This window comes from Crotalus tigris, unplaced genomic scaffold (genome assembly GCF_016545835.1).
Source record: "Crotalus tigris isolate CLP2741 ecotype Arizona unplaced genomic scaffold, ASM1654583v1 scf7180000022970.308977840:1548163, whole genome shotgun sequence".
Lineage (NCBI taxonomy): Eukaryota > Metazoa > Chordata > Lepidosauria > Squamata > Viperidae > Crotalus > Crotalus tigris.
The window spans coordinates 315,365-332,438 of NW_024099557.1; the positions used below are offsets into that span (position 1 = coordinate 315,365).

Genomic DNA, 17,074 nt, shown 5'->3' on the forward strand with positions numbered 1-17,074 from the left:
CGAAATGTCAACGCAGTCCTAGGCTGCATGTAGAGAGGGATAGAATCAAGTGTTGACACCACTTTACGATGCCTTGGTAAGGCCACACTTGGAATACAGCATCCAGTTTTGGTCACCACGATGTAAAAAAGATGTTGAGACTCTAGAAAAAGTACAGAGAAGAGCAACAAAGATGATTAGGGGACTGGAGGCTAAAGCATATAAGGAACGGTTGCTGGAATTGGGCATGTCTAGTTTAATCAAGAGAAGGACGAGGGGGGACAGGATAGCAGTATTCTAGTATCTCAGGGGCTGCCCCAAAGAAGAGGGAGTCAAGCTATTCTCCAAAGCGCCTGAACGCAGAACAAGAAGCAACAGAAGGAAACTTATCAAAGAGAGAAGCAATCTATAACTAAGGAGAAACTTGCTGACAGTTAGAACGATTAACCAGTGGAACTACCTGCCTCCAGAAGTGGTGAATGCTCCAACACTGGAGGTTTTTAAGAAAAGACTGGACAGCCATTTGTCTGAAATGGTATAGGGTTTCCTGCCTGAGCAGGGGGTTGGATCAGATGACCTCCAAGGTCCCTTCCAACTTTATTATTATTATTATTATTATTATTATTATTATTATTATTATTATTATTATTATTATTATTACCATCATTATTATCATCATCATCTAGGGACTGGAGGCTAAAATATATGAAGAACAGTTGCTGGAATTGGTCTAGTTTAATGAAAAGAAGGACTAGGGGTGACATAATAGCAGTTTTCAATATCTGAGGGGCTGCAACAAAGAAGTAAGTGTTTGTGTGTGTGTGTGTGTGTGTGTGTGTGTGTGTGTGTGAAGCTATTCTCCAAAGCGCCTGAAGGCAGGACCAGAAGCAACAGATGGAAACTAACCAAGGAGAGAAGCAATCTAGAACTAAGGAGAAACTTCCTGACAGTTAGAACAATTAACCAGTGGAACAACCTGCCTCCAGAAGTTATGGGTTGCTCCAACACTGGAGGTTTGTCTGAAATGGTGTGTAGGGCTAGTTGGACTAGAAAACCTCCACGGTCCCATCCGACTCTGTTATTCAGTCATTCTGTTATATGGTCAGCTCCACTCTTTCAAAAAAGAAACAGCTCTCTTTGCCCCCTGAAAATTGGAAACGCAGGAACTAATTGTCTGCGTTTACAGGTAATCCTCGATTTATGACCGCAAGGGAGCCCAAAATTTCTGCTGCTAAGCAAGACAGTGGTTCGATGAGCTTTGTCCCATTTCACAACCTTTCTTGCCAGAGTCATTAAGCGAATCGCTGCCGCTGTTAAAATTAATCACACGGTTAAGTGAATCCAGCTTCCCCCCCTTGACTTTGCTTGCCAGAAGGTTGCAGAAAGGGATCACATGACACCCCCCCCCCGGTTGCACTGCGACCATCACAAATATGAGTCAGTTGCCAAGCGTCTGAATTTTGATCACGTGACTGCAATGGTCGTAAGTGTGAAAAACGGTCATAAACCACTTTTTTTAGTGCCGTTGTCATTTCAAACGGTCACTAAATGAATGGTCGTAAGTAGAGGACCACCGGTAAAACAAAGGCATGAAGAGGCTGCACTCCTAAACTAAAAAAAAAAAATGGGTGCAGACAGACTCAAACCAAAATGGAGTTATTAAAACTGAGGCTGGTTTAAGATAATTAAACTAGATGAGAGGAGCCAAGGCTACAGCCTTATGATCTCTTAGTCCAGGGCTTTTCAACCTTTTCACCCATTGTACTACTTTTAGGATATGGCAACATCCGAGTACCACCAGTCGCCTAGCAAGGTGTCAAAAACTTGATGACCCCCCAAAAAAGGAAAAAAGTGATAAAGTACAGATAGTCCTCGACTTATAAAAGTTCGCTTCGTGACTGTTCAAAGTTACAATGGCACTGAAAAAAGTGCCCCCAAGCCACAGCTGAGCAAGATACCTGCCTGCCCACCTGGTGGCGCTCTTCCTCCTGTCCGAGGTTTTCATTGTTGTGAGCATTTCTGTTGAGGATTGGCAGCGGGAGTGGGGTGGGGGGTGTTTGGTTTTTATTCCCCCCCTCTGCCGGGTGGTTGCAGCAAGTTTTGGTCACTTCACATGACCCTGGGACACCGTGAGCGTCATAAATATGAATCAGTTGCCAAGCATCTGAATGTAAATCACAAGACCCTGGAGATGCTGCAACATTCCAGCTGTTTGGCGCTTCTTTTGGGCTCAGCAGAAGTGCCAGGATCAGTGCTGCTTTCCAGCTGATTGGTGCTTCTTCAGGGCTCAGCAGAAGCGCCAGGATCAGCACCGAGCTCCAGCTGGAGCCTGGCACTGATCCTAGTGCTTCCACTGAGCCCCGACAGCCCCAAAGAAGTGCTGATCCTGGCGCTTCCGCTGAGCCCTGACAGCCCTGCAGCTCCAGCCATCTCTCGCTCAGGCTTGTGCGGTGCTGCCACCGGGTTCAGCTCATTCCCCTCCCCTGCTACCACTTTTCTAGGATGGTTGCGTACCACTTACCAAGTGCCAATGTACCACAGGTGGTACCTGTACCACTGGTTGAAAAACCTTGTCTTAGTGGTCTCCCATCTAAATAACTGGTCCAGCTTAGCATTCCGAGCTGAGCTAAACGTGTCACCCGCTGAGGTGTAATTCCTTTATTCCGGTTCAATATGACAATTTGGTGAAAAAAAAATGGAGCCGTTCTTAGAAACATGCTTATCATTTGAGCAGAGGTTTTATACACGCCTGAAATAAAGTTTGCTAAGTTCTCAGTTTTCATTGATTGAATCTGCTTTTTACAACATTTTGCTAGTCCTGAAAGCAGCCCTTGCCATTGAGTATTTATAAAAGAGTGGGCAGAGAGAGAGGGACAGGATAAAAGAAGAAAGTGTGAAGTTTCTCCATCTGCTGAAAAAAGTAGCATTCTTTTCAATCTCTCCGCTAGAAAAAAGGTTTCAAAAGAGAACGGTAGGCCTCGAATTACAACAGTCCATTTAGTGACCGTTTGAAGTTACAACAGCAGTGTATGACCGTTTTTCACACTCACAACCACTGCAGCATCCTGTTCTATCCCAGCCTATAGCCGTCCTTGTTAAAGGCACAAGGACCAAACCCCTTCTGATAAAATAGACTGGAGACTTTAAAACAAAACAAGCCCCTTTTAATATGGGTGACAAACCTGCCAAATAGTCCAAAACACAAACAGCAAAACTCAATCCAAAATGAAGGAAATAATCCACAGGAAAACACGATGCAAACAGAAGAGTAGTCACAAGCAAGACGAACAGACCAGGATCCAAAGAAGTACTTTGCAAACGGTTGCCTTCAGCAACCAGCACCGCCCACACCTCCTCTCTTTATACAGCAGTCCCAAGGCGTTGCTTCTCAGTGCCTTTTGCTTTTACCCTGGAGTTGCTGTATTGACTGCTGCTGATTGACTCTCGCTAATTGACGACGTGTGCGTGCATCAATTAGCATGTCCATCAGGTGTGAGAACTCCGAGCCTGACTCATTCTCCTCACACAGCTGAGCTTCATGAGGAACACGACTGGAGGGCCCAGGCTCTGCATCAAACCGTGAGTCCTGTAATTCATCAGAGCCTCCCTCTGCCCCCGATGGCCCTTCAAATGCCCCCTCCACCTCCTCCTCAGATTCCTCAGACTCCGCTGTTGGGAGCACAGGCTGGCACGGAATCACAACACATCCCTCATGGGCCACGTGATCAAAATTCAGCCACTTGGCAACTGACTCATATTTATGACGGTCCCTTCCAACATTATTATTATTATTATTATTATTATTATTATTATTATCATCATCATCATCATCATCATCATCCCCTTTTGCAACCTTCTGACAAGCAAAATCAATGGGGGAAACCAGATTCACTTAATAACCACGATACTAACTTAGCAATTGCAGTGATTCAGTTAACAACGCTGGCAAGAAAGATCGTAAAATGGGTCAAAACTCACTTAACAAATGTTTCGCCTAGCGACATCAATTTTGGCCTCAATAGTGGCTGTAAGTCGAGGATAACCTGTGTGGGACCCATCTAAGCTTTATTTCTAGAAACAGTCTAGAGCAGATCCAGAACAGACCTATATGTGCTTGAAAACAAGAATCTGCCAAGAACACGTCTGTTTATCCCCTTAAAAAAAAATTAAAATAAGTCCCTAAGTAGATGGTGGGAATGTTGCTGATATAATATATCTTGTCTGCAAAGATTCCTAGGACATTTTGTTTAGCAAGCTAGTTAAACAGAGCTGGGTGTTATCTACAGCAGAATTCCCCAACGTTAACAACAACAATAATAACAACAATAATTGATAATAATAATCATAAAATTGGAAGGGACCTTGGGGGTCATCTAGTCCAACCCCCTGCTCAGGCAGGAAACCCTGGCCTATACCATTTCGGACAAATGGCTGTCCAATCTCTTCTTAAAAACTTCCAGTGTTGGAGTATTTACCGCTTCTGGAGGCAGGTTGTTCCACTGGTTAATTGTTCTAACTGTCATGAAGTTTCTCCTTAGTTATAGGTTGCTTCTCTCTTTGATTATTTTCCATCCATTGCTTCTTGTCCTGCCTTCAGGCGCTTTGGAGAATAGCTTGACTCTCTCTTCTTTGGGGCAGCCCCTGAGATATTGGAAGACTGCTATCATGTCCCCCCTCATCCTTCTCTTCATTAAACTAGACATGCCCAATTCCAGCAACCGTTCCTTGTATGTTTTAGCCTCCAGTCCCCTGATCATCTTCCTTGCTCTTCTCTGCATTCTTTCTAGAGTCTCAACATCTTTTTTACATCATGGTGACCATCCTGATGATGTTTACAGTTTTGGGGACTGGTGGGGGGGGGGAGAGGGGATGGTTCCGCACAAACGGCGTGCAAGCACCTGCCTATGCGCAGCTCCATTTGTGCAAGCAGCGAGTACGCACGCACGCCACTTGCACAAATGGAGCACGCAGACACTCACCTGCTGCTCATGCAAGTGGGGATGTGGGCTCCCGTGTGCTCACCCGCCACTTTGGGCGACCCGGTTCTGAGCAGCCCATGGCCTGATACTGAGCCAGGGCCCAGGGCTTGGGGACCTTTAGTAAGACCTTAGTAAGACTACAACTGAAATACTGCAATGGGTTTTGATCTCCACATATAAAAAAGATGTTGGGACTGTAGAAAGAGTGCAGAGAAGAGCCACAAAGATGATGAGGGGACTGGAGGCTAAAACATGAAGAATGTTTACAGGAACTGGGCATGGCTAGTCTAGTGAAGAGAAGGATCAGGGGAGACATGATATCAGTCTTCCAATATTTAGTAATAGTAGTAAAGCTGGAAGGGATCTTGGAGGTCATCTAGTCCAACCCCCTGCTCAGGCAGGAAACCCTACACCAGTGGTTCTCAACCTGTGGGTCGGGACCCCATTTGGAGTCGAATGACCATTTCACGGGTGTCACCAAACCATGCTGTCTGCCATTTTTTTCCCTTTTCCCTAGCTGTCCTACTCCCTCTTATTGGTGGCCACACCCACTTGGGGGTCACCACAACATGGGGAACTGTATTATGGGGTCACGGCATTAGAAAGGTTGAGAATCACTGCCCTACACCATTTCGGACAAATGGCTGTCCAGTCTCTTCTTAAAAACTTCCAGTGTTGGAGCATTCACCGCTTCTGGAAGCAGGTTGTTCCGCTGGTTAATTGTTCTCACTGTCAGGAAATTACTCCTTAGTTCTAAGTTGCTTCTCTCCTTGATTAGTTTCCATCCGTTGCTTCTTGTCCTGCCTTCAGGCGCTTTGGAGAATAGCTTGACTCCCTCTTCTTTGGGGCAGCCCCTGAGATATTGGAAGACTGCTATCCTGTCCCCCATCGTCCTTCTCGTCATTAAACTAGACATACCCAATTCCAGCAACCATTCCTTGCATGTTTTAGACTCCAGTCCCCTAATCGTTCCACTGGTTAATTGTTCTCACTGTCAGGAAATTCTCTCCTTGTGTAGTTTCCATCTGTTGCCTGCTCTCCTGAACAATCGCAGTAGCCTTAATCACTGCTCTGCCCAAGCCCTGGGTATTCATTTATGTATGTGTTTATATCCCGCCTTTATAACTTTTTATAAATATCTCAAGTTGACCAACATACCTAATACAAACAAACTTCCTATTTTGCCCGCAACAATAACCCTGTGAAGTGGGTTGGGCTGAGGGAGAGGGACTGGTCCAAAATCCCCCAACCAGATTTCATGCCTAAGGCAGGACTAGAACTCACCATCTCCTGGTGACTGGCCCACGGTCCCCCAACCAGAGGGGGGGGGGCGTTCAACCAATTTTACAAAGCACCTGAAGGCCAGGCAAGAAACAATGGATGGAAACTGATCAAGGAGAGAATCAACCTAGAAATATGGAGAAGTTTTCTGAAAGTGAGAACAATCAACCAATAGCTCTGCTCTGCTCTGCTCTATCCTATCCTATCCTATCCTATCCCTATCCCTATCCCTATCCCTATCCCTATCCGTATCCCTTTTCCAATCATCACTTTCATCATTGGAAGCTTTGAAGAAGAGACTGGACTGCTATCTGTCAGAAATGATGTAGGGCAGTGGTGGCCAACCTATGGCACACGTGCCAGAGGCAGCACTCAGAGCCCTCTCTGTGGGCATGCGTGGCATTGCCTCAGCCCTGTCTCCCTCCCATGGCCCCCTCCTTACCAGCAGCCCTCCCACAGAGCAGAGTCGCCCCCGGCGCGGCCCACATGGAGCAACGCAGTCATATGGCATCCGGGTGACTCCATCCTCACGCCCCCGTCGTGCACAAATGATGCTGCAGGGTGTGGGCAGAGGGCCGCCATGGCGCTGCAGGGCCACCTGGGTGATCTGCTGCGGCGGGCCGTGGAGGCAGTAGGTGGCCCTGTGGGTGGGCGGGGAGGGGCAGAGTGGAAGCGGAGCAAGGGGGCGGGCACTCGGTGTCTAAAAGGTTCACCATCACGGATGTAGGGTTTCCTGCCTGAGCAGGGGGTTGGACTAGATGACCTCCAAGGTCCCTTCCAACTTTATCATTATTATTATTTTTATCCTGCTTGGGAGGAGGGTTAGGCTAGATGACCTACAACTGTGATGGCGAACCTATGGCACACGTGCCACAGCTGGCATGCAGAGCCCTCTCTGTGGGCACGCGCGCCGTCACCCCAGTCCTAGGCCTTCAGCTGGGTTTTATAAAACCTTTTCGCTTTAGGCCTCCACCACCGTGTGCAAAAAAAAAAAAAAAAAAAAGGTTCAATCAATCAATCAATTTCAACTTCTCGCGGGAAAAAAAAACAACCTCGCAAAGTTTGATTGATTGATTGAACTTTTTAGTCCCACCTAGTCTGCCGTTACCACCGCAGCCATGCCCACCCAATGGGCCACACCCACCCGACACCGAATGATATATAAGTGAGTTTTGGGTTGCAGTTTGGGCACTCGGTCTCTAAAAGGTTCGCCATCACTGAGCTACAAAGTCCCTTCCAACTCTGTTATTCTATTCTATTAATTGACCCTGTTCTACAGCAAATTTGAAAACCTCCTTTAAAAGGATGCTCATCAACTGTTCCTCATCCAACCGAAGTGAGGTATCAACCAGATGAGGTTAAAACAACACGGAGAGAAGCCGCCTCTGTGATTACGAAGAGTCAGAATCAGCTACAGCTAGTCCTCGGCTTACGACCACAATGGAGCCCAAAATTCCTGTTGCTAAGCGAGACAGTTGCTAAGTGAATTTGGCCCCATTTTACGACCTTTCTTGCCACAGCTGTAAGAGAATCACTGCAGTTGTTAAGTTAGTGACACGATTGTTAAGTAAATCTCGGTTCCCCATCGACTTTGCTTGTCAGAAGATCACAAAAGAGGATCACGTGACCCCGGGACACTGCAACCGTCATAAATACGAGTCAGTTGCCAAGCGTCTGAATTTTGATCACATGACCCTGGGGGAGGATGAAATAGGTCGTAAGTGTGGAAAACGGTCATAGGTCACTTTTTTCGCCACTGTTGTGAGTTTGAATGGTCACTAAACGAACCGTTTGTAAGTCGAGGACTACCTGTAATGGTTTATAATCCACCATCCATCAACCAACTAGAGTAACATACAATTTGTGTCTGATTATCGGATTTAAAATTTTCATTAATAGGGTGGACGAAGAGTTGCTGGGGACTCTGACCAAATGTGCAGAAAACAAATTAGGATATAATAATAATAATAATAATAATAGTAATAATAATAAAGTTGGAAGGGGCCTTGGAGGTCATCTAGTTCTAGTTAATTGGAGGCAGGTGAATTCCACTGGATAGATAATACAGGTCAGACATGTCAAACACAAGACCCGGGGGCCAGAAGCGGCCCGCAAAGTAGTTTCATGTGGCCTGCGAAGCCATCCTGGAAACAGTGAGGGAATGGCCCCCACTGCCTTGGCCTTGGTCCAGGCCAGCTGGGAGCCAATGTACAATTTTGTGGTGGCCATCTATGCTGAAATACATTCAGTCTTAGCTCCACAAGGCTGCCTGGAAACAGCGAGGAACCAGCCCCTGCCGCGTCGGCCCCACCCCCTGGGTACATGGTGGGGAGGTGTCACCCTTTGTGAGGAATGAAGAAATGCACCATCGCCTGGAAGTGGCCAGCAAATGGCCCTCGCCTACTTCACATATCCGGCTTGATGGGCTCTGCCCTGGTCCCACCCCCTTCTGCCAGAGACCCTCAGATCTGTCCCACTCCTGCCCAGGCCCCCACAGGCACCCTTGACGCGAATGATGTAGAGCTGGCCACGCCCACCCAGTAGGCCACACCCACACCACCCACGCCCACCCAGTAGGCTGCACCCATCCAGCCCACCGAGGGCAACCGCAATGCTGATGCGGCCCTCAATGAAATTTAGTTTGACACCCCTGATACAGGTAGTCCTTGACTTACAACCGTTCGTTCAAAGCTATGATGGTCACTGAAAACAGTGCCTTACGACCATTTTTCACACTTACGACCATTGCAGCATGCCCGTGTGTGACATGATTTATATTTGGATGCTTGACTAACTGGTTCATATTTATGACGGTCGCAGTGTCCTGGGGTCACGTGATCCCCTTTTGCGACCTTCGGACAAGCAAAGTCAAGGGGGGGGGGAAGCCAGATTTCCTTAATAACCGTGTGACTAATTTAACACCTAAGATAAAATAAGATAACCTTTATTGTTATTTTTTTTACCGTGGGCACAATGGCACACATCAAAAATGAAATTTAGTTGCCCGCTCTCAAAGTGAAACCCATACATGACACACACCTGAAATATACTATAGACCAGGGCTTTTCAACCTTTTCACCCATTGTACCACTTTTAGCATATGGCAACATCCAAGTACCACCAGTCGCCTAGCAAGGAGTCAAAAACTTGATGACAAAAAAAAAAAAAAAAAAGGAAAAAAGTGATAAAGTACAGGTAGTCCTCGACTTATAAAAGTTCGCTTAGTGACTGTTCAAAGTTACAATAGTACTGAAAAAAGTGCCCCCCAAGCCACAGCCGAGCAAGACACCTGCCTGCCCACCTGGTGGCGCTCTTCCTCCTGTCCGAGGTTTTCATTGTTGTGAGCATTTCTGTTGAGGATTGGCAGTGGGGGTGGGGTGGGGGGTGTTTGCTTTTATTCCCCCCATCTCCTGGGTGGTTGCAGCAGGTTTTGGTCACTTCACATGACCCTGGGACACTGTGACCGTCATAAATATGAATCAGTTGCCAAGCATCTGAATGTAAATCACAAGACCCTGGAGATGCTGCAACATTCCAGCTGATCGGCGCTTCTTCTGGGCTCAGCAGAAGCACCAGGATCAGCGCCGAGCTCCAGTTGGAGCCTGGCGCTGATCCTGGCACTTCCACTGAGCCCTGACAGCCCCAAAGAAGCGCCCATTAGCTGGAAAGCGGCACTGATCCTGGCGCTGCCGCTGAGCCCTGACACCCCTGCAGCTCCAGCCGTCTCTCGCTCAGGCTTGTGTGGTGCTGCCACCGGTTCAGCTCATTCCCCTCCCCTGCTACCACTTTTCTAGGATGGTCGCGTACCACCTGCCAGGTGCCAATGTACCACAGGTGGTACCCGTACCACTGGTTGAAAAGCCTTACTATATATGTACAACATATGTATAGCGTCACACCTGCAGTGATTCCCTTATGAATTGTGGCAAAGAACGGTTGTAAAATGGGGTAAAACTCACTTCACAAATGTCTCATCTATCAACATAAATTCTGGGGTCGGTGGAGGTGATTAAGTCGGGGATGGCCTGTAGGAGAAAAGCTGGAAACAAAATTCAAAGTTTTTGGCTTGAGGAAACTACCCAAGAACAAGGGAACTGAAACTGAACAGCGACGAAGTGCAAAAGAAGGAGAAATCAGAGCCGTGTTGTGCAAGGAGATAAGTGGCTGGCAGCGTGTGTGGAATAGAATTTGGAATTATACTTGATCACAAGCTATGAGTCAGCCGCGTAACGTGGCTGCTAAATGACATCAAATGTAACATCAGGCAGCATCAACAGAAATTGAAATTTCCAAATTATAGGAAGCCTAAGCCCTAAAACAGTGGTGGCGAACCCATGACACGCGTGCCAAAGGCGGCACGCAGAGCCCTCTCTGTGGGCACGCGCACCATTGCCCCAGTCCTAGGCCGTCAGCTGGGTTTTATAAAACCTTTTCGCTTTAGGCCTCCACCGCCATGTGCAAAAAAAAAAAGGTTCAATCAATCAATCAATCAATTTCAACTTCTCGTGGGGAAAAAAATCTTGCAAAGTTGGAATTGATTGATTGAACTTTTTAGTCCCACCCAGTCTGCCGTTACCACCGCAGCCACGCCCAGCCAATGGGCCACGCCCACCCGGCACCTGTCGATGCATAAGTGGGTTTTGGGTTGCAGTTTGGGCACTCGGTCTCTAAAAGGTTCGCCCTCACTGCCCTAAAACCAACCGCTTGCAAACCCTGCCTATACAAACAACGTAGGAAAAATTCCTTACAGGAGGAATTCCACCAGTTGTAATGGACTGTGAGAATGACCTTGGAAGACAGGAGGAAGAGCTGCAGACTTCGACATCCCGCAAATGCAGATAGTCCTCGACATACAACCACGATTAAGCCTGAAATTTCTGACACTAAGGAGAACATTTGTTAAGCGAATTTTGCCCCGTTTTACGACCTTTCTCGCCACGGTCGTTAAGTGAATCCCTGCGGTGGATAAGTGAGTGTTACTGTTGTTAAGTGAATCTGGATTCCCCATGGGCTTTGCTTGTCAGAAAGTCGCCAAAGGACCACGTGATCCCCGGGGCACAGCAACTGTCGTAAATACGAGTCGTTGCCAAGCGTCAGAATTTTGATCTCGTGACCCTGGGGAGGCTGCAAAGGTCGTAAGTGCGAAAAACGGTCTTAAGTCACTTTTTTCCAGTGGGGTTGTAACTTTGAACGGACACTAAATGAACTGTTGTAAGTTGAGGACTGCCTGTAAAACTTTTTCAGGCTACAGAAGGAAAAGGGATGCAGGAAGCATGTCAGGAGGGGCTCTCCCTAGTTTTCCAGAGAGTTAAAAAAAGATAGAGCTTCATAATACAGGTAGTCCTCGACTTACAACAGTTCATTTAGCGACCGTTCGAAGTTACAAAGGCACTGAAAAAACTGACTTTTGACTATTTTTCACACTTACGGCTGTTGTAGCATCCCCAGAGTCAGGGGATCAAAACTGAAGATGTTTGGCAAGTGAGTCACATTTATGACGGATTGCAGCATCCCCAGGGGTCACGTGATCCCTTTTTGTGAACATCTGAAGAGCAAAGTCAAGGGGGAAAAGCCAGACTCACTTTACAACCGTGTTACTAACTTATGAACTGCAGCGATTCGGTTAACAACTCTGACAAGAAAAGCCGCAAAATGGGGCCAAAACTCACTTAACAAACGTCTCGCTTGGCCACAGAAATGGCAGGCTCAATTGTGGTCATAAATCGAGGATCACCTGTAATCTAGATTGTGCGTTTCTTGTGTGGATTACCTCACCAATAGAAAAACATCCCAGGAGTGGAAACTAAAAATTGGGAAAAACTAATTAGGACATTGATCGTCTTTTATAGAGATAAGCAACCTTGGCTCTTTTATGACTGGAGGACTTCAATTCCCAGAATTCCTGAGTCAGCATGGCTCAGCTTGGAAACCTCTCCCTTTCCCCTCAGTGTGGCTGGCTCAGGAATTCTGGGAGTTGAAGTCCACGAGTCACAAAAGAGCCAAGGTTGCCTACTTCTGGCCTAGGCCTAGGCCGCTTTCTGATTCATGGACTTCAACTCCAGAATTCCTGAGCCAGCATAGCTCAGCTTGGAAACCTCTCCCTGTCCCCTCAGCGTGGCTGGTTCAGGAATTCTGGGACTTGAAGTCCACCAGTCATAAAGTTACCATAGTTCCCTGTCCTGAAGGATGAGGTTAGGACAGGTGTACACAACCTTGGCCCTTTTATAACTCGTGGACTTCAACTCCCAGAATTCCTGAGCCAGCATGGCTCAGCTTGGAAACCTCTCCCTTTCCCCTCAGCACAGATGGCTCAGGAATTCTGGGAGTTGAAGTCCACGAGTCATAAAAGAGTCAAGGTTACCTACCCGTGATCTATCTATCTGTCTGTCTGTCTATCTATCTCATCTAGGTCAGGGGTAGGCAACCTTGGCTCTTTTATGACTCGTGGACTTCAACTCCCAGAATTCCTGAGCCAGCATGGCTCAGCTTGGAAACCTCTCCCTTTCCCCTCAGTGTGGCTGGCTCAGGAATTCTGGGAGTTGAAGTCCACAAGTCATAAAAGAGCCAAGTTTGCCTAGCTCTGATCTGGGACTTCAACTCCCAGAATCCCCTAGGACAGGGGTAGGCAACCTTGGCTCTTTTATGACGCGTGGACTTCAATTCCCAGAATTCCTGAGCCAGCATGGCTCAGCTTGGAAACCTCTCCCTTTCCCCTCAGCGTGGCTGGCTCAGGAATTCTGGGAGTTGAAGTCCATGAGTCATGAAAGGGCCATAGTTCCCCCATGCTGGCTCAGGAATTCTGGGAGTTGAAGTCCACAAGTCATAAAAGAGCCAAAGTTGCCTACCCCTGGTCTATAAAGACTGAATGTTAAAATAACTCGGATATGTATAAACTAAAAATTGTTGATAAATGTAAGAAAGTTATTTTTATTTATCGATATAATAAGAATTGTATTAGTTTAAATATGAGACAGTAAATACTAATGGGGAAAAGAGAGGAAATATTTAATGTAATAGTTTCAGATCTGTACAAAAGACGCTTGTATGTTACTGAATTATCGATTAACTCAGCCGCCACGTGGCTTTTCAAATATTTAAATGGAAAACTAGAAAATCAGTAAAAATTTTCTTTAAAAAAAAGAAGAAGAAAAACATCCCTGGGGACTTTCATCTGTTCTCCCAGCAGACTTTGGCACCTGATGCGAAACAGAGTCATTCCAAGACGAAGAGCTTACGGTGCAAAATTGCCGGAGGCCGACACTTACCCCTGGAAGTGTTTTCTGTTCGTGCAAGGCGGTCTGAGCCTTGATAGCAGAGTCTCGGGCGCAGTACGTCAGGAAGGCGCAACCTGAAATGGAAGCAGAAGGAACTTGAGGGGCAGCGTCCCGTCTCTACGCGCAGAAAGCGTTGAACCGCTTTGTAAACCCTGAGTGTAAGGGCCACACCTGGAATCCTGCATCCACCACAAAAAAAGAGGTTGAAAGAGTGCAGAGAAGAGCAGCTAAGAGGATGAGAGGCCTGGAGACTGAAATATAGGAAGAACGGCTGCAGGACTTGGGTAGATAGCCAGTCTAGAGAAAAGAAGGACCAGTGGGTGACATGATAGCAGTATTCTGGTCTTTGAGGGGCTGCCACAAAAAGGAGGGGGTCCATTTATTCTCCAAAGCACCAGAAGGCAAGAAAAGAAACAACGGATGGAAACTAATCAAGGAGAGAAGCAACCTGGAATTAAGGAGGAATTTCTTGACAGTGAGGGTGATTAACCAGTGGAACAGCCTGCCTCCAGAAGTTGTGGGTGGTCCATCACTGGAGGTTTTTAAGAAGAGATTGGACAGCCATTTGTCTGAAATAGTTAGTATAAGGTTTCCTGCTTGAGCAGGGGGCTGGACTAGAAGACCCCCCCAAGGTCCATTCAAGCTCTGTTATTGATTGAACCCTGGAAGTGAGTCTAGGGTCCTGGGTTTAATCCCTCCCTCCATCAAGCCCAGGAGAATCTATTTGTCCCCTGAATTGTAAGCAAAGGATCAAGTTAGCAAATATCAGGAGGATTCACCCTTTTCCAACTGAGAGAGTTTACAGCTTGTCCTCTATTTACAGCATTCGTTTAGTGACCATTCCAAGTTAGAAGGGCACTGGAAAAAGAGACTTATGACCATTTAACTATGATTTGAACTATTCTATTCTATTCTATTCTATTCTATTCTATTCTATTCTATTCTATTCTATTCTATTCCCCATTCCCTATTCTATTCTATTCTATTCTATTCTATTCTGTTCTGTTCTGTTCTGTTCCCCATTCCCCATTCCATATTCTGTTCTGTTCTGTTCCCCATTCCCCATTCCCTATTCTATTCTATTCTATTCTATTCTATTCTATTCTATTCTATTCTATATTCCGTTCTGTTCTGTTCCCCATTCCCCATTCTCTATTCTATTCTATTCTATTCTATTCTATATTCCGTTCTGTTCTGTTCCCCCTTCCCCATTCTCTATTCTATTCTATTCTATTCTATTCTATTCTATTCTATTCTATTCTATTCTATTCTATTCTATTCTATATTCCGTTCTGTTCTGTTCCCCCTTCCCCATTCCCCATTCTCTATTCTATTCTATTCTATTCTATTCTATTCTATTCTATTCTATTCTATTTTCTGTTCCGTTCCATTCCATTCCATTCCATTCCATTCCATCCTTCGACTTACAACCATTGCAGCATCCCCATAGTCACATGATAAAAATTCAGATGCTTGGCAACTGGCATGTATTTATGACAGTTGCGGTGTCCCAGGGTCACGTGATCCCCTTTTGGTACCTTCTGGCAAGCAAAGTCAACTGAAAGCCACTTCGAACAAGGAAGGATCAGTGTTAGGTGCAGTCAAGACACAATCTGGGTTTTTTTTAAAAAAAAACGCAAATTCCACTTTTGATCATCTGATGTCTCCTCATATAGAAAATGGCTCATATAATAATAACAATGATAATAAAAGTTGGAAGGTACCTTGGAGGTCATCTAGTTCAACCCCCTGCTCAGGTAGGAAACCCTATCCCATTTCAGACAAATGTTTGTCCAGTCTCTTCTTGAAAACTTCCAGTTTTGGAGCATTCACCGCTTCTGGAGGCAGATAGTTCCACTGGTTAATTGTTCTAACTGTCAGGAAGTTTTTCCTTAGTTCTAGGTTGCTTCTCTCTTTGGTTAGTTTCCATCCTTTGCTCCTTGTCCTGCCTTCGGGTGCTTTGGAGAAGAGGTTGACTCCCTCTTCTTTGGGGCAGCCCCTGAGATACTGGAAGACTGCTATCATGTTTGCCCTCGTCCTTCTCTTCATTAAACTAGACATCCCCAATTCCAGCAGCCGTTCCTCCAGCCACCTGATCATCTTTGTTGTTCTTCTCTGTACTCTTTCTAGAGTCTCAACATCTTTTTTACATCATGGTGACCAAAACTAGATGCTGCATTCTAAGTGTGGCCTTACCAAGGCATTGTAAAGCGGTATCAACACTTCACCTGATCTTGATTTGCAGATGAGATCTCTGTTCTCTCCCTGTTTGCTAAAGCAACACCCTATAGATACCTCTCGACTTACGATCACAGTGGGGACTAGACTGTTGTTAAATGAGTCAGGCCCATTTTTTTGCCATGACTGTTAAGGGAATCTGGTTATTAAGTGAATCTGGCTTCCCCATGGACTTTGCTTGTCAGAAGCCATTTAGGAAAGTCACAAATGATGATCGTGTGATTCCCCAGGATGCTGCTGCTGTTATAAAATGCATGCTGGTTACCACACGCCCAAATTTTAATCACACAGCCATGGGCGTGATAGAACGTTTGTTACCTATAAAGACCAGACATAAGTCACTTAAAAACTTCAAGCGATCACTCAATGAATGATTTTAAGTCGAGGATTACCTGTAAATATGCCCCCTTCAAAAAAATAGACCTAATCATCTTACATAACCCACTGAAGGCACCCACAACTAGCCCACAAACCACAAAAGATTGACAACAGAGTGAAAATGAAAAAGAAAAAAGATGGCCAGTTAAAGAAAGTCATCCGCACCCCACACCAGTGAGAAGCACAGATGTACTACAACATTTTGTTCCAGACCCCACTTGTTACTACTGAAGTATGTGGATTTTTCAAATGCTGGCTGGGGAATTCTGTGGGTTGAAGTCCACAGATGCTGGCTGGGGAATTCTGGGATTTCAAATCCACAAATGCTAGCTGAGGTATTTTGGGAGTTGAAGTCCACAGATGTTGGCTATGGCATTCTGGGATTTCAAATGCTCAAACGCTGGCTAGGGAATTCTGGGGGCTGAAGTCCACAGATGTTGGCTGGGGAATTCTGGGATTTTAAATCCTCAAACACTGGCTAAGGAATTCTGGGGGCTGAAGTCCACAGATGCTGGCTGGGGAATTCTGGGATTTCAAATCCTCAAACGCTGGCTGGAGCATTCTGAGAGGTAAAAGCCACCATGCTGTCTAGAGCATTCTGGGAATTGAAGTCCACCCACCTTAAAAGTTGCTAGGATGGAGAAACACTGTTCCTTATCTGATTGCCTGAAAGCTAAGCAGGATCAGACCTGGTGAGTGTGCGGATGGGCGAGGGATTCTTTCCTTTCTTCCTCTCTCTTCCCCCTCCGGTTTCCTGAACGGGACAATTTACAGACAGGAGAAACGGAACCCACAGGGTTTTTTTGTGTGTGTGTGTTTGCCTCTTGTTCCATGTGTTCGTTCGGCACCATCTGTGAAAAGTGCAACCTACACACCAGCTGGAGCCGGCACGGCGGAAAGATACTGAAAAAATGAAGGGGGGGGGAGAAGAAATGACCAAGGATA

General features: G+C 46.1%; 1 protein-coding gene across 2 annotated transcripts in view; it reads right to left on the reverse strand.

The window, feature by feature from the left end:
* CELF5 (CUGBP Elav-like family member 5) overlaps window positions 1-17,074 on the reverse strand; it is a 94,645-nt gene that overhangs the window by 57,945 nt on the left and 19,626 nt on the right. For both annotated transcript variants that reach the window (XM_039319317.1, XM_039319316.1), the window contains exon 2: window positions 13,505-13,587. In XM_039319317.1, the coding sequence (XP_039175251.1) occupies window positions 13,505-13,587 (83 nt within the window). The remainder of the gene's footprint in view (window positions 1-13,504; window positions 13,588-17,074) is intronic.